At 42.1% G+C, this 22984-nt stretch overlaps 1 protein-coding gene and 1 pseudogene across 1 annotated transcript; one reads left to right on the forward strand and one right to left on the reverse strand.

The window, feature by feature from the left end:
• LOC102840066 overlaps positions 1–22984 on the reverse strand; it is a 1013887-nt pseudogene that overhangs the window by 323696 nt on the left and 667207 nt on the right.
• Positions 20033–20257, forward strand: LOC102815696 (sperm mitochondrial-associated cysteine-rich protein-like). Its single transcript, XM_006861681.1, has one exon. The coding sequence runs from the start codon at positions 20033–20035 to the stop codon at positions 20255–20257; it is 225 nt and encodes a 74-aa protein (XP_006861743.1).

Genomic DNA, 22984 nt, shown 5'->3' on the forward strand with positions numbered 1-22984 from the left:
TGAATATACCCTGGGCAGTTCCTTTCCAGAGCCTCCCTGCTTAATCCCAGTAAACCTGTCCTTGTTCGTCCTCTGAGGAAATTTTACTGCCTTGGTTCTAGGGGGAAAATCTTGACCTTAGAAACTTAGGGGAATATTGCATTTCTCTGTGGACATCCAGGACTCATGTTTGGAATTAAATAAATATAACTGAACACTAAAATGAAAAACAATTTGCTATTAACTGCCAAGTGGCTAGATCTGTTACACTCAGTCCTATATGGCCTCGAACCTCTGCACAGTCTGCAACAATTTGATTTCTATGTATTCCATCTGGTGCGGTCCATGTGTATAGTTGTCTCTTATGCTGTCTAAAGAAGGTATTTGAAATGAACAAATTATTGGTTTTGCAGCATTCTATCATGCGTTCTCCAGCATCATTTCTATCACCAACGTCATATTTTCCAATCACTGATCCTTCCTCTTTGCTCCCAACCTTTGCATTCCAATCACCAGTAATTATCAATAAATCTTGATTGCATGTTTGATTGATTTCAGATTGAAGAAGTTGGTAGAATTCTTCTAATTCATCTTCACTGGCTTTAGTGGTTGGTGCATAAATTTGAATAATAGTGGTATTAATTGGGCTTCCCTGTAGGCACATGGATATTATCCTATCCAGATCAGCATTGTACCTCATGACTGATCTGGATATGTTCTTTTTGACAATGAATGCAACAACATTCTTCTTCAATTTGTCATTCCCAGCGTAGTAAACCATGTGGTTGTCAGATTCAAAATGGCCAATACCAGTCCATTTCAGCTCACCTATGCCTAAGATATCGATGTTTATGCCTTCCATTTCATTTTTGACAACTTCCAATTTTCACAGATTCATACTTCATATATTCCATATTATGATTTTCAATGGATGTTTACAGCTGTTTCTATTCATTTTGAGTTGTACCCCATCAGCAAACAAAGGTCCCGCAGACTTTTCTCCCACGGGCTTTACTCCATTCACGTTATCATGGTCAACACTACTTTGAGGAGGCAGCTCTTTCCCGTCGCATTTTGAGTACCTTCCAATCTGAGGTGCTCATTTTCTTGCACTATATCTGACAGTGTTTCTCTGCTATTCATAAGGGTTTCAGTGACTAAATATTCGGGAGTAGTTCATCACTCTTTCTTCCTAGTCTGTCTTTGTCTGGAAGCTCATCTGAAACCTGTCCACCATGGATGACCCTGCTGGTATTTAAAATACCAGTGGCATAGCTTTCAGAATCAGCAACTCACAAGCCACCACAGTACGACAAACTGACAGGATGAGTGGTGGCTGTCATTACTTACCTGAAATTATGTTACATACTTATTTGTGTCTTGATTGTTTATGTGTTTAACATCAGTCTCTCCAACCAGGAGCTAAGTTCCAGGAAAAGAGACCATGTGGGTCTTGCTCTGGATTCCAGTGCCTAGAACAGTAGCCAGTGCATGGTTGTTGTTGTTGTTGTTGTTAGGTGCCATTGAGTTGGTACCGACTCATAGTGACCTTATGCACAGCAGAACGAAACACTGTTGGATGCTGGGCCAACCTCACTATTGTTGCCACACTTGAGTCCATTGCTGCTGCTACTTGGCCAATCCATCTCGTTGGGGGTCTTCCTCTTTTTCTATGACCCTCCACCTTACCAAACATGATATCCTTCTCCAGTAACTGGTCCCTACTAACAATATGTCCAAGACTAAGTTTGGTCATCTTGGTCTCTAAGGAGCACTCTGGCTGACTTTTTCCAACACAGATCTGTTGGTTCTTTTCCAACACCATAACTCAAATTCATAAATTCTTCTACGGTCTTCCTTATTTACTGTCCAGATTTGCATGCATATGAGGTTATTGAAAATACCATGGCTTGGGTCAGGCACACCTTAGTCTTCAAGCTGATATCTTTGCTCTTCAACACTTTAAAAAGTCTTGTGCAGCAGATTTACCTAATGCAATACGTCATTTGATTTCTTGACTGTTGCTTCCATGAGTGTTGATAGTTGAACCAAGAAAAATGAAGTGCTTGACAACTTCAATCTTTCTCCATTGATAAGAATGTTGTTTATTGGTCCAGTGGTGAGGATTTTTGTTTTCTTGACATTGAGATGTAATCCATATAGAAGGTTGTGCTCTTTGATCTTCATCAGTAAATGTTGTAAGTCCTCTTCACTTTCAGCAAGCAAGGTTGTATCATCTGCATATCGCAGGGTGTTAATGAGTCTTCCTCCAATCCTGATGCCACATTTTTCTTCATGTAACCCAGCTTCTTGGATTATTTTCTCAGCATACAGGTTGAATAAGTATGGTGAAAGAATATAACCCTGTTGCACACCGTTCTTAATTTTAAACCATTTTAATTCATGTTCCCATGTTCTGTTCGAACTGCCTCTTGGTCCATGTACAGATTCCTAATGAGCACAATTAAGTGTTCCGGAATACTCGGACTTTGCAATGTTGTCCATAGCTTTTCATGATCCACACAATTGAACGCCTTTGTGTAGTCAATAAAGCACAGGTAAACATCTTTCTGATATTCTTTGCTTTCAGCCAAGATCCATCGAGCATCAGCAATGATATCCCTCTTTCCACTGCCTCTTCTGAATCTGGCTTGAACCTCTGGAAGTTCTCTATCAGTGTATGTATGCTTGTCCCTCTTTAAGTTTTTGTTGCTAATGATTCTTTGTAAATGGGGTTTCCTGTGTGTGCATGATGACTCCCATGCTTTCCCACCTGGTTAGGTTTCACAAGGACCCTTGGAATATAGTAAGGTGGGACCCATCATCATACAACTCATGAGCCTAGAAGCCAGTCAGTGCTTTGGGTGGATTTATGAGCATTTCCTACACATGCCCAGTTCTCAGGCTCTTTTAGACCCTTTAGACTGGTGGTGGAGTGATGGAATGATTATCCAAGAGCTAGGTAGAATTGTAGAGAAAGGGGTGAAAAAGGGAAGACTTCCCTGAGTCAGAAGGATGGGAAGTTATCCCCAGATGTCTCATCTATCTTCTCAATCATGAAACATTTAGCAGAAAAGGGAGGCTGTCTTTGTCCTCACCTCACCATCATTAATACATTGAGGAGATAACACTGAGCTGTGTTGTCTTCTCTAGGAAGTTTTATCAATGCCTGATAACTAGTTTATGTCCTCCTCTACAGGCTGCAAAAACCTGTAAGTAGCTCTACCAGACCATTTACTAAATATTATTGAAATGATTTGTTTAGTCTGACACCCCCTTTAGATTGTGGGGACTTACAGAGCCACGACAATGTCTTATTTATCTCTGAGTTCCCTGTGCATAGTCCAGTGCCTAAAACATAGCAAGTACACACTAAATATAGATTGAATATATATTTCTTGACATACAACTGAGTGAGTTCACTGTTTCCTTCCTCGTAGTCCTGGCAAGGACTTATCATGCAAACAGCCATGGATGCTGTTGGAATCTGAGACCACACCCTTGCATAGAGCCATGGGCTGTGAGAACAAGCTCTTAGCAGCTTCACAACAAAAGGAGGAGTCCACAGGAGCAAATTCAAGACTTGAGTCATGAGGATACCATTCTATTTATACTCTTCCTAAAAGAGAAACACACATATCTATAAACAAAGAAATACCTTTACACACCTAAGCTTGAAAGTATGCGATGTGTGTGTGTGAGTGTGTGTGCATGTGTGTGTGTGTGTGTGTACAAATAGCTCTTTGGGAAGCAAGGATGTAGAAGCTGTTCCTACATGATTATTTCCTTCAACTCAACCTTTCATGACCTGCCTTTTGGACCATTCATTTAACAAATAGATATCATGTTTAACCCTATATTGGTTTGAAAGGAGCTCTGGTAGTAGTGGTTACAAATCGGGCTGTGAACCTAAGTGTCAGCTGTTCAAAACTCCCAGCTGTTCTGCGGGAGAATGATGAGGCTTTCTGCTCCCGTAAAGATTTACTGCCTTGGAAACCCTGTGCAGGGTCGCTATGAGTCGGAACCTACTCCACGGCACAGAAAAACAACAACAATATTGCTTTGAACTTGCTGAAAAGTAGTCTTGGAGAAGTGATATTCACTTGCTTTGTTCCCTAAGAGTGCTAATTCACCTACCTTGAATCCACTGATCTCATCTACTGCACAACATGACTTGACCTCCTAGAGCACGTAACCTCCCCACCAGTTCCATGTCAGTCTCTGGGAAAGACATCTGTGACTCTGCTCTCAGGAGCTGAACACTGCTGTGGATAACAAGATATGTACTCAAATGTGTCAGCAATCAAGAAAAACATTCTGCATGTCCTGATAGAGCTGAGAAATGGTTACAGAAGCCCTTCAGATAGAAAGGGCATATTTCTTGGGGATGAGAAAGGCTTCATGATGAATGTGTCATTAGGAGTTGATATTTTAGAGATTGTTATTCCCCAGTACTAGAGTCCTGATGTGGCACTGTGGGTTAATGAGTCAGACTGCAAAGCCATTTGAACTGGAAGGTCAGTGGTTCAAGCTCACCAGTTGCTCCTTGGAAACCCTATACAGGGTCGCTATGGGTCGTAACCAACTCAACGGCATTTAACAACAACCCTATTTTATGGAGTCCTGGTGTGGTGCTGTAGGATAAGCATTTGACCCTGAGATCAGTTTAAACTGCAAGGTCGGCAGTTCAAACTCACCAACTGCTCCTAGGAAACCCTATACAGGGTCACTATAAATTTGAACTGACTCCACAGCACTTAACAACAACAACAACCCCCTATTTTATACAGTCCTGGTGTGGCACTATAAGATTAGCACCAGACTGCTAGCTGAAAGATCAGTGGTTCACACCCACCAGCTGCTCCTCGGAAACCCTTATACAGGGTCGCTGTGAGTCAGAACTGACTTGATGACACTTAACAATGACCCTATTTTTTAGAGATTAAGATCCCTGGTGTTGCAATGAATTAAGCATTGGAATAGTAACCAACAAGTCAATGGTTTGAACCCACCAGGCACTCTATGGGAGAAAGATTAGGCAGTCTACTTCTGTAACATTTATAGCCTTGGAAACCCTCTGGAGCAGTTCTATACTGTCCTATGTGGTTGCTATGGATTGGAACTAACTCAATAGCTGTGGATTTGGCTCTTTCGTATTTTACAGGGAACTCTAAATATCAGTAGCTTCTCATTTAAGCAACACTTCACCTGGTAGTTTGTCATACTATGATGAGCTTTGTGTTACTATGATGTTAAAAGCTATGCCACCAGTATTTTAAATACCAGCAAGATCACCCATGGGGGACAGGTTTCAGTAGAACTTCAAGACTAAAATAGACTAGGAAGAAAGGCCTGGACATCTACTTCTGATAATAAGCCAATGAAAATCCTATGGATCACAACCAAACATGTTTGACTTTCTTGCTTTGAACACATCAGTAGGAGAGAGCATCTGCTGGAGGAAGACACATGTTAGGTGGACTATAGGGCCAGCAAGGGTGAAGGAGATCCTCAGTGAGCTGGCCTGGCAACATAATCTCATGTTCAGTGATGAAGATGAACAAGAGGTGATTAGGCGATGACATCGGACTGGGCAACCTGTCATTCTGTTGTACATAAAGTCACCATGAGTCAGAGCCGAACTGTCTATGTACTCATTTAACATGGAGAGAGCTGACCCCTTATTACTTCTCCACTCCCTCAGTTGGGAAGTCTAAGGTTCTAGTTTCTTAAATTACCTTTGCCTTCCGTGTTAGACAATACTTCCAGTCTCCCTTTATGAAAACCCTTTTCCAGCATCTTTGCCCATCCTGGACAATACTCTAGACTACCTCCCCAATTTCAGCACTATGGCTTTATCACCCCCATGAGATCCTTGTCATGTTAGCCCCACTGTCTAACTCCTCTTCTCGTCTATCTTCATTCACATTGATGATGGGAAAAGACAGAACAATGCATACATGCACCTCTGGCAACCCCCAGTCCGCTTACCCCAACTTTTAAAACTTAGTCAGTGCCATCCTTCTCTCTTGAGCAAGTTTTTGAAGGCTTTCTTTCTCCTTCCCAGGAAAAAACCCACTGCCACTGAGTGGATTTCACCTCATGGTGACAATCTAGGGCAGAGGAGAACGGCCCCATAGGGTGTAACTGCTATAATCTTTATGGGGGCAGAATGCCACATCTTTTTCTTGTAGAGCAGCTGGTGGGTTTGCGCTACCAACCTGTCAGTTAGCAGCTGAGAGCTTAACTACAGCATCACCAAGGATCATTTGCCCTCTCCTTTTGTTGTTGTTAAGTGCTATCGAGTCAGTTCCAACCCATAGTGACCCTGTGTAGGGTTTCCAAGAAGTGAATGATGAGCTTGACCTGCCGACCTTGTGGCTCAAACCAACTTTGCAGTCCAGTGCATCAACCCACAGTGCCACACATCTCCTTAGAGAGTCTTTTTTTCTCTGACCATAACCTGATTCTCAGTGAAAACATAAGGCTCTATATTTCCACATAAATGAGCTCTCCCTTGGTTCACTTTGATTTTCTCCAGCTAGACACTTAGCAATTTGAGAATTGAATTTCTTATACTGGTTCCAAATGCCTGTACTTGCATTAAGGTAGGAGGTCAGTACCTGAATTTTGTTTATTTATTTCCCTCAGTGTCTAGCTAGCCAAGACACTGCATGCAGAGACACTGCATTGTGGGGACAGACTGAGGGGGTGTGTACACATATGTTTCTAACATAAGAATGATAGATCCACCCTCACAGAACATTGGTGTGACTCAGAATTCTAGACACAGTCTCATCTCTCTATCTGGATGCAAACAGTGATACCTGTTTGTATGAGTTCCACACACCCACTTACCAGTATTGTCCTAGCTAAAGGGTGTGCATAGAAAAAGGGAGAGGCTGGGAAGAGAATCCCTGGTGTTGTCTACTCAGCCCCAGACTCACTGCTGAGAGCAAAAGATAGCCAGGGATCAGAAGCCAGAGAGGCTGAGGCTCCCCGGACCTTTGGTTCCCATGCTTTGTGACATTGTCTTGTCCCCTGCCCATAACGGTGGGAGTTCAGACTCTGGTTCTGGCTTTCTATCTGATTCTTTGCTGGCTAAGATGTTAGTATGTATCAAACTACTCCTTTAATGCATTTTTTTTTAGGTTTCTTAAGAAACAAAGTGTAAGTCTATATTTTGATATTGCAAAATGTATTTTACACAGGAAAACATCCATATATGTATAATTTTCAGATACCCATAGCTGAAGTTAGGAGTCCTGGTGTGGTGCTGTGGGTTAATGTGATGGACTGCAAGATCGGTTTGAACCCACAAGGTCGTGGGTTCAAGTTCACCAGTCGCTCCTCAGAAACCCTATACAGGGTCGCTATGATTTAGAACAGAACTGACTTGATGGCATGTAACAATAGCTGAAATTGGAATCTTGGTAGTCTATTTTATCAGAGATTAGTACTGCCACTCCTGTTCGTTTTTTATTGCAATTAGCTTGGTATATTTTTTTCCATCCTTTGACTTTTAATCTGTTTTTGTCTCTGTGTGTGAGATGTGGCTCTTGTAGACAGCATATTGAAGGATCTTGTTTTCTTATCCATTCTGCCACCCTCCATCTCTTAACAGGTGCATTTAATCCATTTACACTCAGTGTAATTATCAATAGGTATTGATTAATTGCTGCCATTATGTTTGTTTCTTTGTGGTGTTGCTGCTTCTTTGTTCTGTATGTCTTCCTTTGTTGAGTTCATGATTTTTGTGTTCTTTCTTGTGAGTTTCCTCATAGTTTTAATGTGTCCATGTTCTTCTTGGATTTTCATTCTCTTGGTATGTTGTGAAGTGTGAATCCTGGTGGTTTAGGGGATTACAAACTAGACTGATAACCATAAGGTCATTAGTTGAAATCTACTAGTTGCTCGGTGGAAGAAAAATGAGAGCGTGAAGATTTACAGCCCCTGAAACACTAAGCTATGAGTTTCAACTCTATGAGTTGCATCAAACTCTATGAGTTGAAACTGACTCCCTGACACACAACCACCATCATAGCTGAAATTTATTAGCCTAACATTGTATTTGTAATATATCTTTTTGAAATCTTCGTGCAATTAGCAGTTTTCTAGCCCGGTTTAAGAGAGGTGTCACATTCAGAGAACAATGAAAACAATGACTAGAAAAATGTCAAGGGAAGTTTCCATTAACATTTGAGCAAATAAAATTTTACATGTCATTTTTTTGCACGGTATCTAGTGATGTCATTAAATGTTGTTGAGTCAGTTCTGACTCATAGCAACCACAGGTAGGGTTTCAGAGGAGCAGCTAGTGTGTTTGAACTGCGATCTTGTGGTTTGCAGTCCAGCACTGAACCTACAGTGCCACACCAGGAGTCCATAACCACCATATGTGTTACATAGTAAACTAAATCCAGCATTAAATATGCTTGCTGTGAATGATGGAAGCAATGATGCTGGTGAAAAAAAATACACAAAAACCAACAACCTATCTTTAACCCAAGAAGAGTAAGGAGGGAAAAAAAAAAAAAAATGAGTGAGAAATAAGCAGAAAACAGAGTTGGTTATCTTCTGACCAAGAAAGATGCAGGAACACAGAAGAACAGTACTCTCTTTTTCCCTATGTGGAAATAATTTGAAACATTTAGTTTACACATTGGATAAGAACTGAGCTAAATAACCCAACTCCACTGCAGCATTGCAAAAACCATCCTTTCACTACTTTAGATTTCAATGCAACCACAAAAGGCTTGCCTTGTACACAGTCACATAGGAGGCTGCTGCCCTGCTGAGTACGTCCAGCCCCTACAGAGGTCCTGCTGCAATGCTGGTGGTCCCAGGTTTTTTAAAAATTGAAATAAATCACTTTCTTTATAAAATAAAGCATTTTAAAAGACAAATCAGCATATAACCTCTGTCCAACTCCAACTTTGTCTATGCCTAATAAATTTCTATTTCACTGAAACTAGAGCAATCGATCTTCTACACTTAAGTGTCATCCTTATCTGACCAATTCAAAAGAACCAAGTGAAATGATTCGTAAAGAACAATATAGGAATCAGCACACCCTTTTCATGTGTTCTAGGTATTTTAGGGTTTAGTTCCCCAAAAAGCAAACAGCTTGCCATTGAGTCAATTCCAACTCATAGCAACACTGTGTGTTTTAGACTAGAAATGCTCCATCACATTGCCTTGACTGTAATCTTTAGGAAAGATTCTTTCTACATCACTTCTATGGTGCTGTTGGATAACCTTTAGGTTAGTGTTGTTAAAAACTATACGTTGGTTTCAACTCATAGCTACCCTGTATAGTTTCCAAGGAGTAGCTGATGGATTTGAACTGCCAACCTTCTGGTTCACAGACCAGTGCTGATCCTATGGTGCCACACCAGGAGTCCATTATAAAACAAGAGGTAAGGCTGTGCAGGTAGGCAAGGTCATATCACACCAGAATTGGGACTCTACCTTGTTGTTAAGTGCTGTCGAGTCAGTTACCATTCATAGCAACTCTGTATAGGGTTTCCAAGGAGAAGCTGGAGGGGTTGAACCACTAACTTTGTGTTTAGTAGTTCAGTGAGGATTTCTGTGTAGGAAAATTAAGAAGAAACCCTAGTGGTGCTGTGGGTTAAGCATGGGGCTGCTAACCCAAAGGTCAACAGTTCAAACTCATCAGCTACTCCTCAAAAGAAAGATAAGGCAGTTAGTTTCCTTTAAAATTTACAGCCTCAAGAACCCTACGGAACTGTTACAGTCTGTCCTGTGGGGTTGCTATGGAGTCTTGGTGTGGCACTATAAGATAAGCACTAGACCACAAGATCGTTTGAACCACAAGGCGGTGGTGGTGGTGTGCCGCAGATTTGGTTCTGATTCATAGCAACCCTGCACAGTGTTTCTGAGAATGTAAATCTTTACGGGAGCAGAAAGCCTCATCTTTCTCCTGCAGAACAGCAACATGACTCCTAACCACTACACTACCGGAGATCTTTGAACCGCATGGTAGATGGTTCAAACTCACCAGCTGCTCCTCAGAAATCCTATACAGGGTCTGTATGAACCAGAACTGACTTGATGGCACTTCACAACAACAATAGGGTTGCTATGCATCAGAATATACCCCATGATAGTGCATATGTGGGATACTTACACAAATTCATTTATATTTACAAATAGATTTATTTTGACATATTTGCAGACTTTACAGAAAAGTTTTAAGAATGATGCAAAGAATTCTTGCATACCCTTCACCCAGATTCTCCAACATTGCTCTCTAGATAAATAAGTATACAGATAGATGTACATATAGCTAGTTCATCAGTTTTAGTTAATTGTGTTTTTCCTGAACATTATTGACATGATTCTACTTCAGTGTGTATTTCCTAAAACCAAGAAATTACTTTACATTTGTCATTTGATGTTATCATTTTGACTTCTTTGTATAAGATGTTTGGCATGAGAGATATGGTTTAGAAGATATTTTTAGCAATCAAAACAAGAGCTGATGAAGGCCAGAGAAAAGTAGGAGCAGTGTGGCTTTTATGAAATACCTAGAGAACAAATCAGTGGGACTCGATAAATGGGAGGATGCAATCAGAACAAACAAATCTGTTTTAGAAGAAAGATAGCCAGAATGCTCCTAAGAATCAAGACTTCATCTCATATACTTTGGACATGTTATCAGAAGAGTCCAGTCCCTGGAGAAGCACATAATGCTTCTGTGATGTGTGAAGGGTCAGTGAAAAAGGGGAAGACACAGTAGCTGCAACAGTGGACCCAAACATAACAACACTTGTGAGGATGGCCCAAAACTGGGCACTACTTTGTCCTGTTGTACACGGGGTCACTATGGGTTGGAATCTACTCGATGGCCCCTAACAACAACAACAACAATAAGTGTTGTAGGGTGGGAGGGAAGGGAGAATTATTCATTGGCTGGAAGGTTATTGTTGCCGATCTCATGGTTCAAACTGACTTTGTAGTCCAGCACATTAATCCACAATACCACACCAGACACATGTTTATAGGGGCGATGGGGAAGACCATAAGTTTGAAAAACAACAACAAGTGATACCAACTTTCTGACCAGGACTGCTAGATAGATGATAACTGTTGGTGTTGCTTACTGAGACAGGAAGCAAGAGCAGGGAAGAGGAATATTAAGTTCAGGTGGAGACACGTTAAGACCAAGTTATCTATAAAATAGCAATGGAGATATTGAGGAGGCAACCAAATTGAAGCACAAGGTAGAGGCCTGGGATAGAAATTAAGAATTGAAAGCTATTGGTGTAAAAGTGGTCATTAGAACCCCAGGAGTGAATGAGCTCACCAAAAGAAAGTAGGAATCTGAGATTAGGTCCAGTGGAACTCAGCCTTTTAGGGATCTCGTCCCCCACGTGGGGGTCATACAGAACAGAGGCAAGCCATCTTCCTTGGGGATACCAAAGTCACCTAGGGCTTCTTTATCATGCAGATGAAATCACTGGGGCTGACCAATGAAAAGTCAGGTAGGTGAAGAGCCAGTCATGGGGCCATGGATTACTCTTTTCTTATAACAAGGTGGCTTTCCAGGCCTTTCAGAGTGAACTGAAAATCTGGATAAAAAGCAGGGGCAATTGGTTTATAGCTCAGGCTATAGCATGTTTCCCAAAGAGAAAAGGGCAGGCCAGAGCTTTGCACTGTATCCTGGAGAGTCTGAAACAAGGCAGGGATGGGGTGTGACTGACATAACAAGCCTGGTCCTGTCATCATTGCAGAGGGTTTAAAGGGGCAGGGAAAGGGGGGCAAGACAGGAAGGGAGGGTAATTTCCTGCTGAGATTTTGACAGCAGCTAAAGTCCTGTTTGGATTGTTTGGTTGGTTGGCTGGTTTTTGTTTTGTTTTGTCTTGTTTGTTTGTTTTGGCTTGGCTTGAATTGGTTTGATTTTTGGTCAGGTACCCAGAGTTCAGTACTCCTAGTGTGGCACTGTAGGATCAGCACTGGGCTGTGAACCCTACGGTCAGCAATTCAAACCCACCAGCTGCTCCTCGGAAACCCTATGAGGGTCGCTAGGAGTAGGAACCAACTCGATGGCACTTAACAACAACAACAACCCAGAGTTCAAGGCCTCCCTCTGACGTTTAATAAAATATGATCTTAAGTCAGTCACTTCCCTGTTCCAGTTCACCTTTTCTATATTTTTTTAGTGATCAAACTGAACCACCTTAGTATATTTCACAAACATTTCAGATTTCACAAAAAGAAAAATTATTTTTAAAACAGGGCAATCTATGAAGAGGATCAACTTTTTGTTTAGTAAGCAAGGTTTAAGGACCTTTATAATTAGAAACATTTCAGAAAATACAGGTAATTTTAATATTAATAGTTCCAGAAAGAGTATAGTCTCAAAAAGCAAATAAACAATAACAAAAACTGAAGACTTTCTGAAGAAATCAAAGTCGGAAACGTTATACCAACCTTTATAAGCTACCGTATCCTTTTCTCATTGTTCTGTGGTTTGTTGAGAATGTCATTAAGTGTTGATCCTTGGACCAATAATTAGAAATGTTTTGTCTGAATGCTGGGCTACTTTCACCTCTGGCACCTGTTAGCCTTGAGTGCTTTCAGCTCTGTTTCTAGGGAGAAAGATTGGATGTTCAAGGACAAAAAGTTTCCTCTAAGCTGTAATTTATTTTATGTGTTCTGTGTTTCTTTTCTAGAGCTCAGCACAAGCCTGGTGCCCAGCAGATGAGATTTCCTTTTGTTCCTCCATCAAGTTATTATGTACTCCAGTCAGATTCTTCTTCCTGGATGTCCCACTATACTAGACACAATGATGATGACAACTCTTAGTCCTTCTTTCCTCTTCCTTCCTTCCTCTCTCTCTCTCTTTCTTTCTTTCAAGTCCCAATTCTTACGTTCCCATTTAAAAACATAAGGATTCTTTTGACTACGCCATTCATATTGTCATCCACCCAGTTCTGTGTTTTTTGTGTTGCTTTTTTTTTTTTTTTTTTTTAGTTCTGTGTATTCTTAACCAAGAAACTAACCACCACTGAGTTGATTCTGATGCATGGTGCCCCTGTGTGCTGCAGTGTAGAACTGTGCTCCATAGGTTTTCAAGGCTATGACATTTTAAATCAAGTCACCAGCCTTTCTCCCAAGACACCTCTCAGTGGTTCAAAGTACCAATCTTTCAGTTGTTGTTGTTGTTACTGTTGGTAAGTGCCGTAGAGTTGGTTCCGACTCGTAGTGACCCTGTAGAGGGTTTCTGAGGAGCAGTTGCTGAGTTTGAGATACAGACCTTGTGGTCCAGTGCTTAACCTACAGCACCACACCAGGACACTAATTTTTCAGTTAGTAGTAGAGAATTTAACCATTTGTGCTCTCCACAGACTCCTTGTTGTTGTTAAGTGCCATGGAGTTGGTTCCAACTCATAGCAACCCTGTATAGGGTTTCCAAGGAGCAACTGGTGGGTTTGAACTAGTGACCTTGTGGTTTGCAGTCCAGTGCTGATCCTACAATGCCACACCGGACTTCTTAGCTCACGGTTATTCTTAAATCTGTCTCCATCTTTCCACTTCTATCACTGCCAGCTTAGGCCAGGTTCTTATCATTCCGTTTTATCCAACTGGTCTCCCTTGCTCCATTTTACCCACCTTCACTCATACACTCACCTTACCATCAAAAGTGTCTTTCATTAAACCCATGGAGAGATCTGCTGATGGACCAGTTAGCTACCTGCCCTATGACCCATTAATCTCCTAAAATATTTTCAGTGATGTGTCTCCTTTGACTCTCCTTTTCCTATAGGAAAATCACACTCTGTTTATACCTATATAGGACACTAAAGATTATCATGTTTTACAAACTGGAAAATCTGAGACCCAGAGAGAAGAAGCCAGTTGTCCACAGGTACAGAGCTAATTATTGGCAGAGCCTGAAGTAGACCCAATGCTTCTAAATATAATCTAGTGCCTTTCCACTTCCTTATGCTAATTAATTTACAAAGTGGCTACAACAATGGGCTTAAACATAAAAACAATTGTGAAGATGGTACAAGATCCGGCAGGGTTATGTTCTGTTGTTCATAGGGTCCCTGTGAGTTGGGACTGACTCAACAGCACCAAGCTATAACAACAATGCAAATTAATAGAATTTTAAAACTATATATTATAATATAAAGGAAGACCTCTGGGTCTTCTTCTTAGTGACACACATACCATGTAATTTTAGCTCTCCAGTCTAGTTGGGAGCTCAAGACCTTCCACAGAGTCTGTGTCCACTTCTGCTGTTCACTTCTCATTGGCACTGACCATTCACTAGACTTGAGGGCTGTTGGTGATTCAGTGGTAGAGTCCCCACTTTCCATAAGGGGACTCAGGTTCAATTCCTTATTGCTTCCTCAATGCACCTTACGTCCCACCACCAATTGCCTGTTGCTATGATGCTGATGTGGTTCTGTGAGCTAATGCACTGGACTATAAGGTCGGTTTGAACCATAAGGTCTACAGTTCAAACTCACCAGCTGTTCCCTGGAAATCTTATAGAGGGTCACTATGAGTTGGAACTGACAGCACTTAACAACAACGACAACAACGTGATACTGAGCAGAGTTCCTTGGAGCTCTCAGATGAAGATGGGCTAGGAACAACTGATGATCTCCTTGTAAACATCAACCACTGAAAGCCCTATGGTTCACAATGATCTCATGGAGATGGAGCAGGACCTGGCAATGTTTTGTTCCATTATGCACAGGGCCACCATGAGTAAGGGACCTATTTGATGGCACCTTATTATCAATAACCTTACATGCATGCGAAATCTGGACAGTGAATAAGGAAGACTGTAGAATTGATGCTTTTGAGTTATGATGTTGGAGGAGAATATTTAAGGTGCCATGGGCTATCAAAAGAACCAATTGATCCGTTTTGGACCAATTGATCCCTTCGGACCTATTGTCAGAAGGGACTAGTCACTGGAGAAGGATATCGTGTTTGGTAATGTGAAGGGTCAGAGAAAAAGAGGAAGACCCCCAATGAGATGGATTGGCCAAGTAGCAGCATCAATGGGCTCAAGCGTCGCAACAGTAGTGCGGTTGGCCCAGGATAGGGCAGTGTTTTGTTCTGCTGTGCATAATGTCACTGTGGTTTGGTACCAACTTGATGGCACCTAACAACAACAACACAATAATCTACTACAATTGAGTTAGTTTTCTCCCACCACCCCAAAGACACAAAGTATCTTCTCACCTTCAAACTTTTCATCAATTTACATCTCCTGCCTTGAATGGATGCCTTATTAATTCACAAAAATTAATTTGCCAGTTATTATAATATGAAGAAGTCAGTGTTTTGTTTTGTTCCCTTTAAGTAGCCCATAGTCTAGAAACTTTTCTTGCCCTCCCAGATCTTTTGCTGTCAAATCCAGGCCTCGTCCATGGGGAGGCCCTCTCCTCTAAGTCCTGGGCATCTTTTATTCTATATCATCCCTTAGGATTGATTCATGGTGTCAGCCTCCCAGTTCCAGAAATCCTGTCACATTGGGCTCAACTTACCTTGCCAAGAAGATAATAATTTCTTGATGAATGAGTCTGTGTGTCAGTGGTTCCCCCCTGATCTTGGCCTGGCATTTACTTCTTACCTATTTGCTAACTGAAAAGAAACTTTGCTAAACTCAGTTCCTCAAACTTCATCAAAGCTACCTCCTGGTCCTTCTCAGGCTTAATTTGGTAACAGATACTTAGAACTAAAACTGAAGGAGATGGGTATGTGTTTTCTGATCAGAGGCCTCCTTGAAGGTAGAGTTCCCACTCACCTTCTTCCTCCAGTGCATAGCTCTCAGCCCCATGGCCTTAACACTCATGAGGCTCATTAGTCCATCCATATGCAATGAGAATCACATAGGCACCAAAGGAAATACTGAGGAAGAACAATTTCCTCAAGAGTTAATACAAAGTCTAAGGATATGGGGAGAGACAAAGGAAGTAGACAATAATATGCCAGTCCATATGGACCAATGGTATGTAGTGAATATGTACATATGTTTTGGAATTTAGTTAAGATATTTTCCATTCTAGCTCATCAGCTTCACTGAGTGCTGACTTTATGTCCTGTAAGTACCCATATGTGTTTAAATGAATGTATATGTACGTGTATGTGTGTGTATATAAGACAGAGACAGAACATTAGAAAAGCAACGCAAAGAAAGTCAGTAGATGACACCACTCCAAACCCAGGATAAGCATTAGGTTTTATTTGTGGCTTATTAATTATCCATTCCTTTTTCTTCTTTGATAGTATAGATAATATTGTATGATATATTCTTCAGGTATTTGGTTCCATCACAAAATGTCTATTCTGAATGGTTAGATCATGTGCAAGAAAAGATTTACCAGGACTTAATGCCTCAAAAAGCTGCTCCTCAGAAATCCTATAGGGTTGCTATGAGTTAGAATCAACTGCATGGTACTTCACCACCACCACCACCAGTGCCTCAAAAACCATGAATTAGATGATGTTCACACTTTCTCTAGCTATCCAGGGACAATTGGGTTTCAGTTCTTGAGCTAATTCAGGCTAAATAATTAAACAATGTCTAGCAGAGCTGGGAGAAGAAGAAGGAAGACAGGAGGATTTGAAACAGTTTTACTTCCGTTCTCACTTACACAGACCTGATTCGCAAAGGAGGTTTGGTAAACAGGGGCCCCTTCTGCTCTGTGTTCACTTGGTGAAAAGCAGGGGCCTGGCATCCTGGCTCACCACTATGTTCCTGGTACATAGCATGAATGCAGCACATCTTGATGAATACACAGTAATCCCAGAGATAAGAATCCCAGGTCTCTTTTCTTCTCTGCTATTAGGACTTGTGCTTAAACCCCCTCCTAAGGCCATCTGGCGCTGCTTCTGTCAGGGTGACGTCGTTGAAGGGCTATTCTGTCTAGGAGGGCCTGGCTTTCTTTAGTCTTCCTCAGTCACCTCACGCACACTGCCCATGATTCTAGTGGGATTGGACCATGGTGTAAGGGAGAGACTATTGGTTCCCAAGACTATGGCTTCCAGTGTTGTGGCATTACTCACCAAGATCTTGGGATTTTATAGGCTTTCAGTAAAGCCATGCACAATCCCATGCCTGATATTTAAAATGTGTCATCCTCTGGACTAGCTTGCCTGCTTCCATATCTTTCAACCAAGATCCTATGATCCTGGCTGGCAGGTGTCACCACTTGCTTTCAAACCTGTGCAACTACCTCTTCCATACTCCTTAAATGGTATCTTGCCCTAGCGTCCAGTTCCACAAAGCATCCAACAATTGCTGAGCACTTACTTTGTGCCAGACTCTATATACACAGTTTATGTACACTGTCTATTTTATCCTTTCCTACTGACATGCAGAACAGTGTTATTATCCTCTGTGACAAATGAGAAAATTGAGGCTGAATGATATTAAGTGTCCAAGCTCACCAGACTGACAAAGGGCAGAATCCCAATCTGAACTCCACTTGAACATTTTTAGAGATATGTTCATATTTTGTCAGCTATGAGAAGCACCCAAGACTGCATTTCTTCTTTGTTGTAGCGTCTTGAACAGAGGAGTGGGGAGGAAGAATCAGGACTAGGAGTCTCAGAGCTCAGAAGCCAGGACCCAGCCAAGGTAACTCCTCCATGACCTTACACTAATGCAATCCTTCTTTATTCCCCCCACCCCCTCCACCTATGATAATCATTTTCCTGGGAACCCTGGCGTCTGAGTAACTTATACATATGTAGAGTGATAAAGAGATAAACACCATCTACTGTAACCACCCAGTTTCTCTTAAGGGAACTTAATGGTTTTCTCAATGTCAAGAGAGAGAGGGGCAGCCTCCATTCAGTAGCAAAATTATAACAGGGTGAAAAACGTAGAGCGATTTGTCTTATCTTTCCACTATTTCAAACTAAATGTGGCTCTGAGCCTAGGTAAAATCAAAGTCATAACTGCAGAGTTTAATGGGCTTCCAAGAGAGCCATTCGCCCCCTCAGCTGTTAAATTGTCCTTAAAACAATGTTACCTTCATACTCCACCCTGCCCACCCCCTCCCCTCTGTCAAGCAAATTATCCCAGAACTCTGCCCCCACAACCCTCACACCCAACATTGTCCTGAATGCTTGCTTGGAACCATCCCAGATGCCAAGGTCCTAAGTCAAAAGACACAAGTGGATTTGGAAATCCAAGGAAGGTAGGCTTGTAAAATGATGGAGAGGTGGGGCGAAGGCGAGAATGAAGACTGTCATCCCTGCGTCCTGCTAGGCCAAGAGGGAGGCCACCAGACCCGAGGGTGAGTAAAACCTAAAATTTGAGGAAGGGCAGGTGGATCTTATTGTGACAAAGAACTAATTAGGGCATCCCAGTCCTAGGCCATCTCATGGCCTCGGGCAGGGATGGGAGATGTATAAAATGTGGGCAGGCTCAGAGCATCCCCAATACCTTGACATCTCCAACGCTCCAGTCACTGGTGAACTTAGGTGAGTCTGATGAAGTAGTGCCTCTCAGAAATTTACTCCAGAGGTGTCCCAGCTCCTGTCTGGGGGATGGACCTCTGGGTGGTTGGTCTGAAAGACCTCATTTAGGAGACTTGTTCTTCCATATTACTTGTGACTAAGCTGTCTTGGATTCTACAAGTCATCTGGCTGAGGGGTGAGAGAAGACAGGCTGGTAAAGCAGAGAAGAGTCTGCCAAGAGGGCTAGTATATTAAGGATCTGGCTGGCATGGTGTCAGGGCTCGCATCTTACAAGGTGCCATAGGGTATAGGTGAAAGGAATGGGGTGCATCAGTCTTGGCAAAGAGCAAGTGGCAGTTACCCTTTAAGAGAGAAGAAAAGCGAGGAAAGGGGAAAAGCAGACTACCTTGGGAGGGCTGATGAGCAGGGTCATGACGATGGGGCATAGTGGGCAAGTTTTGCTCTGGGAATCCAAAAACTAGTTTCCACCAACGTGTGCTGGGTGACTGTGGAACAATTATTTCCCCCTCGGAGCTTTGCTTTAATAGAGTTTAATTTAATAGAATTCAGCAAACTGATTCATATTATCTCTTGATACTTCATTTCTATACATCCTTTTAAAGGTGCTCTTTGCTGTCTTTTTCATTTTTTAATAATTTAATTCAAACTCTTATACAGTAATCACTATGTACTAGGCACTGTGTGTACGTGTGTATGTGTGTGTGTATAGAAACAGAGAGCCCTAGTGGTGCCTGGTTAAGATCTAGACTGCTAACTGAAAGGTGGTTGGTTCCAGTCCACCAGTAACTCCATGGGAGAAAGATGTGGCAACCCACTTACATGAAGATTAGTAACCTTTATGTAAATTAGAGGGTGGGGCATTTCTACTCTGTCCTATAGGGTCACTGTGAGTCAGAATCTACATAATGACACACAAATTTCTCTCTCTCTCTCTCTTTCTCTCTCTAGCTAGCTAGCTATTTCCCTCTCTGTCTATCTGCATGTACGTATGTGTTTATATATTCCTTTAACCCTCACAAAAAACCTATGTCACACAACTGGTAAACAGTTTAGCCAAGATTCGCATTGCCGGGAATCCTCTTCTTTATGCCATAGTTTTGCCAAAAATTCTTAGAAACTTGGGTGGCACCAAAAAGAGAGAAAGTTTTTATTCTCCTTTCCCTGTTCTTTCTTCTTAAACTCTCTTTTTCTCCCTTCTCCCTTTCTTCTCTTTCTATTTCTTTTTTTTTTTTTTTTGCTTCCAGCCTCCCTCCTTTTTTCTATTTCCCAGTTTTTCTTCCTCCATTTCTGCCTTCCTTCCGTTTCTTCCTTTCATCCTTCCTTCCTTTTCTTCTTTTACTGTCTCACTGTCCATCTCAAAAAGAATTGAAATGGCTTGCAAGCATGCAGCGAAAATTGGAGCTCCCATGCACACACTCACACACACTTGGTTTGTGATGCAATCAGGACCAGGGAAAAACAGAACAGGATGGGGATGTGGCAAGAGTGTTCATTCTGGGCTCCAAAAGCCTCTACTGATTAAGTATTCCTCACCTCTAGGCTTTTCTGATTCCAGGTGCAAGTCCTGTCCAGAATGTCTCAGCAGAAGCAGAAGCAGTGTGCTCCCCCACAGCAGTGCTGCCCCCCACCCCAGCAGTGTGCTCCCCCACAGCAGTGCTGCCCCCCACCCCAGCAGTGTGCTCCCCCACAGCAGTGCTGCCCCCCACCTCAGCAGACCAAGCAGGTCTGCCAGCCTCCACCCAAGTGCCAACAGAAGTGCCCACCCCCTCAGCAGTGCCAAAAATCCAAACAGAAATAGGTTCCAGGCACACGCCAGAGGATGCGTCCCCAAAAGAGAAGCAAGCATGAATCTACTCCAGTTTACCATCCCGTGGGCATTTCCCTGAGACATCCAACTGTCCAGGCCTACTCATCCGTGCTTCTCGATGCAGCCACTTTGGACAAAAGATGGAGGCTTCCTAGATCTCTCCCTCTCAGTAACTAGTAGCTGCAGTTTTCATCTCTGACAAGGATCTGTTTCAGAACTGTCTAATCATCTGTGTTGACATGTATTTACATTGCCCTGTCAGCTTCTTGGAAACTTGGGTGGCATGCCCAGACACTCTTTCCAATCACCCTTCCTCTCTGCTCCGGTTTCCCAGACAATTAAAATACAGTTCCTCTGGCATTACTCTGTTCAGTATGATTACTCTGTTATTTTAATATTTGTACAATCCTCCAGATGTTTTATCCACTCCTTAAGCCAGGGCCCTAGAAGAGATGGGTGTGTGAGGACAGGGAGTGGAGAATCTTGGGGAGATGCGCTTCTGGGTGTTCAGACCAGAGTAAAGTATCAGAGGAATGTGTTTTATAGCACAGAGCTATGTGCTACATTGACAGCAAATGGGAAGACCACAAGGACCAGGGGGGACAGTGTCTATCTAGTTGACAGGATCAAGGAAAAGGCATCCAGGAAGCGTGGGGAAACCCATGAAAAATGCTCTGTACTACAGAGAAGAAGCGTTCTGGCAAGCAAATCATAATGGAAAGAACACACTCCAAGAGACAAAAGATGTGGAGAAGATTTTGGGAAGAATTTCATAAATAAAAGAAAAAGCCAGAGTATTTTGAAGTTAACAAAATATGTACCTATGCAATCTATGCAAACATCACATACTCAACACATGCATCCCCACTAGCAAACATCTGATCTCCTGGTGAGGTGCTGTAGGACTTCAAACCACAAGGTTAGCAGTTCAAACCCACCAACTGCTCCTCAGAAACCCTACACAGGGTCTCTGTGACTCAGAACTGACTCAACGGTACTTAACAACAATAACAATGTTTGATCACAATAATCAAACCAGTTGCCTAAGAGCTGATTGCTCCTACAGCTGTCACTTCCCCAACTGGGGATTCTCCAGGGCTTTTGTTCCCTCTTATTTAACTCCCTACTCTCAATTGTCTAAAATCCTGAGAGATTTAGATAACCAGATGATTCTCACAATTAGGCAATCCCAACTGCTTGTTTCTGTCTATTGCTTCAACTATCCACCCCTGTCCTTTTCCACCAAGCCCTTCTCTTACAAACAGTCCCCAAATTAAGCTATTTGAACCTCCTCTTCTATTCCTCATGCTCCTGTTCCCAAGCCTCAGGTAAGTCAATAAGAACCACGGGAACTACCCAAAAGGGCCCAGAGAGGAAAACAATGTAAGATAAAGGTTGGTATTAGTCCCAACATACATTACAGACCCTGAAGAAAGTCAAGCTGGCTAAAGGTTTCATCATTACTTCTTTGGCTGATTGGGCATTTCCTCCATGACCTCATTTCCCTTTATGTCTGTGCAGCTGTCATCCTCCATTCCTTTCTCCCACGCTATCCATTAATTCATCCATCTACTCATCAATCATCTCTTTAGAACCATCCATCTGCCCATTCAATCGATCCATCATCCATCATCACAGACCTATTAAGTACCCTGTCCCATTTACGCAGAATAAACTGGGTACTGTGAAGATTCAGAAACACATCCGAAAGTCCTGTACCAGTTGGTTGGACAATCCCAAAGAGAAAACAAAGCTGAGACCCCTGAAGTAATAAAGCATGATTAGATAAGGCTTTGTTTCATTAAGGAACAACTTGAGGGGTATGGAGAGAAAGAAGAGTGAAAGCTGTTGAGGGGAGGAAGGAGAACTAAGTCATCTCCGTACACACAATGCTGATGATTGAGTTTTGAGGAAATATCTGTTCAGTGATGACCACCTAGAGAAAATAGAATTTGGAGCAAAAGTAACGTAGTATATGTCTAGATAGGAAGGAGGACCTTCTAGAACTGGGTACAGCAAGAGCAAATGCTGTGAGCACCAGTCTACCCAGGAGATACAGCCCTCCCTCCCTCATCTAAATCAGCACAAGTACATGGCTATAGAGAGCGTGTCCACATCTACTGAAAACCACCAAAGATTGGGTGTTTGGGTTCCAATTTTGATTGGATTATGTATGATTCTTTTTCTCAGCAGTCTATACAGTCAAAAGAAACTCAAGTCTGACTTACAAAAATCATTTACATATGCATATTAGATTCCTGGGAATGGCAAATTTTGTATTATTACCTCTTAGTGGGAATCCTGGTGTGGCACTGTGGGTTAATGCACTAGACTACAAGGTCAGTGGTTCAAGTTCACCAGCCACTCTTCAGAACAGATTCCACAGACTTAACATAAAGCTCTCTCTATATATAGATTTGTTGTTGTTAAGTACTGTGGAGTCGGTTCTGACTCATAGTACCCTGCACAGAGTTTCCGAGACTGTAAATATTTATGGGAGAAGAACGCCTCCTCTTTCTCCAGTGGAACCGCTGGTAGTTTCAAACTACCTACCTTGAGGTTAGCAGCCCAATTCATAACCACTGCGCTACCAGAGCTGCTTCTCTCTATATTATATTAAATACTATATTAAATATATATAATATGTTGTTGTTGTTGTGAAGTGCCATTGAGTTGGTTCTGACCCATAGCAACCCTGTATAGGGTTTCCAAGGAGCA

Source organism: Chrysochloris asiatica, unplaced genomic scaffold, assembly GCF_000296735.1.
Source record: "Chrysochloris asiatica unplaced genomic scaffold, ChrAsi1.0 scaffold00042, whole genome shotgun sequence".
Taxonomy (NCBI): domain Eukaryota; kingdom Metazoa; phylum Chordata; class Mammalia; order Afrosoricida; family Chrysochloridae; genus Chrysochloris; species Chrysochloris asiatica.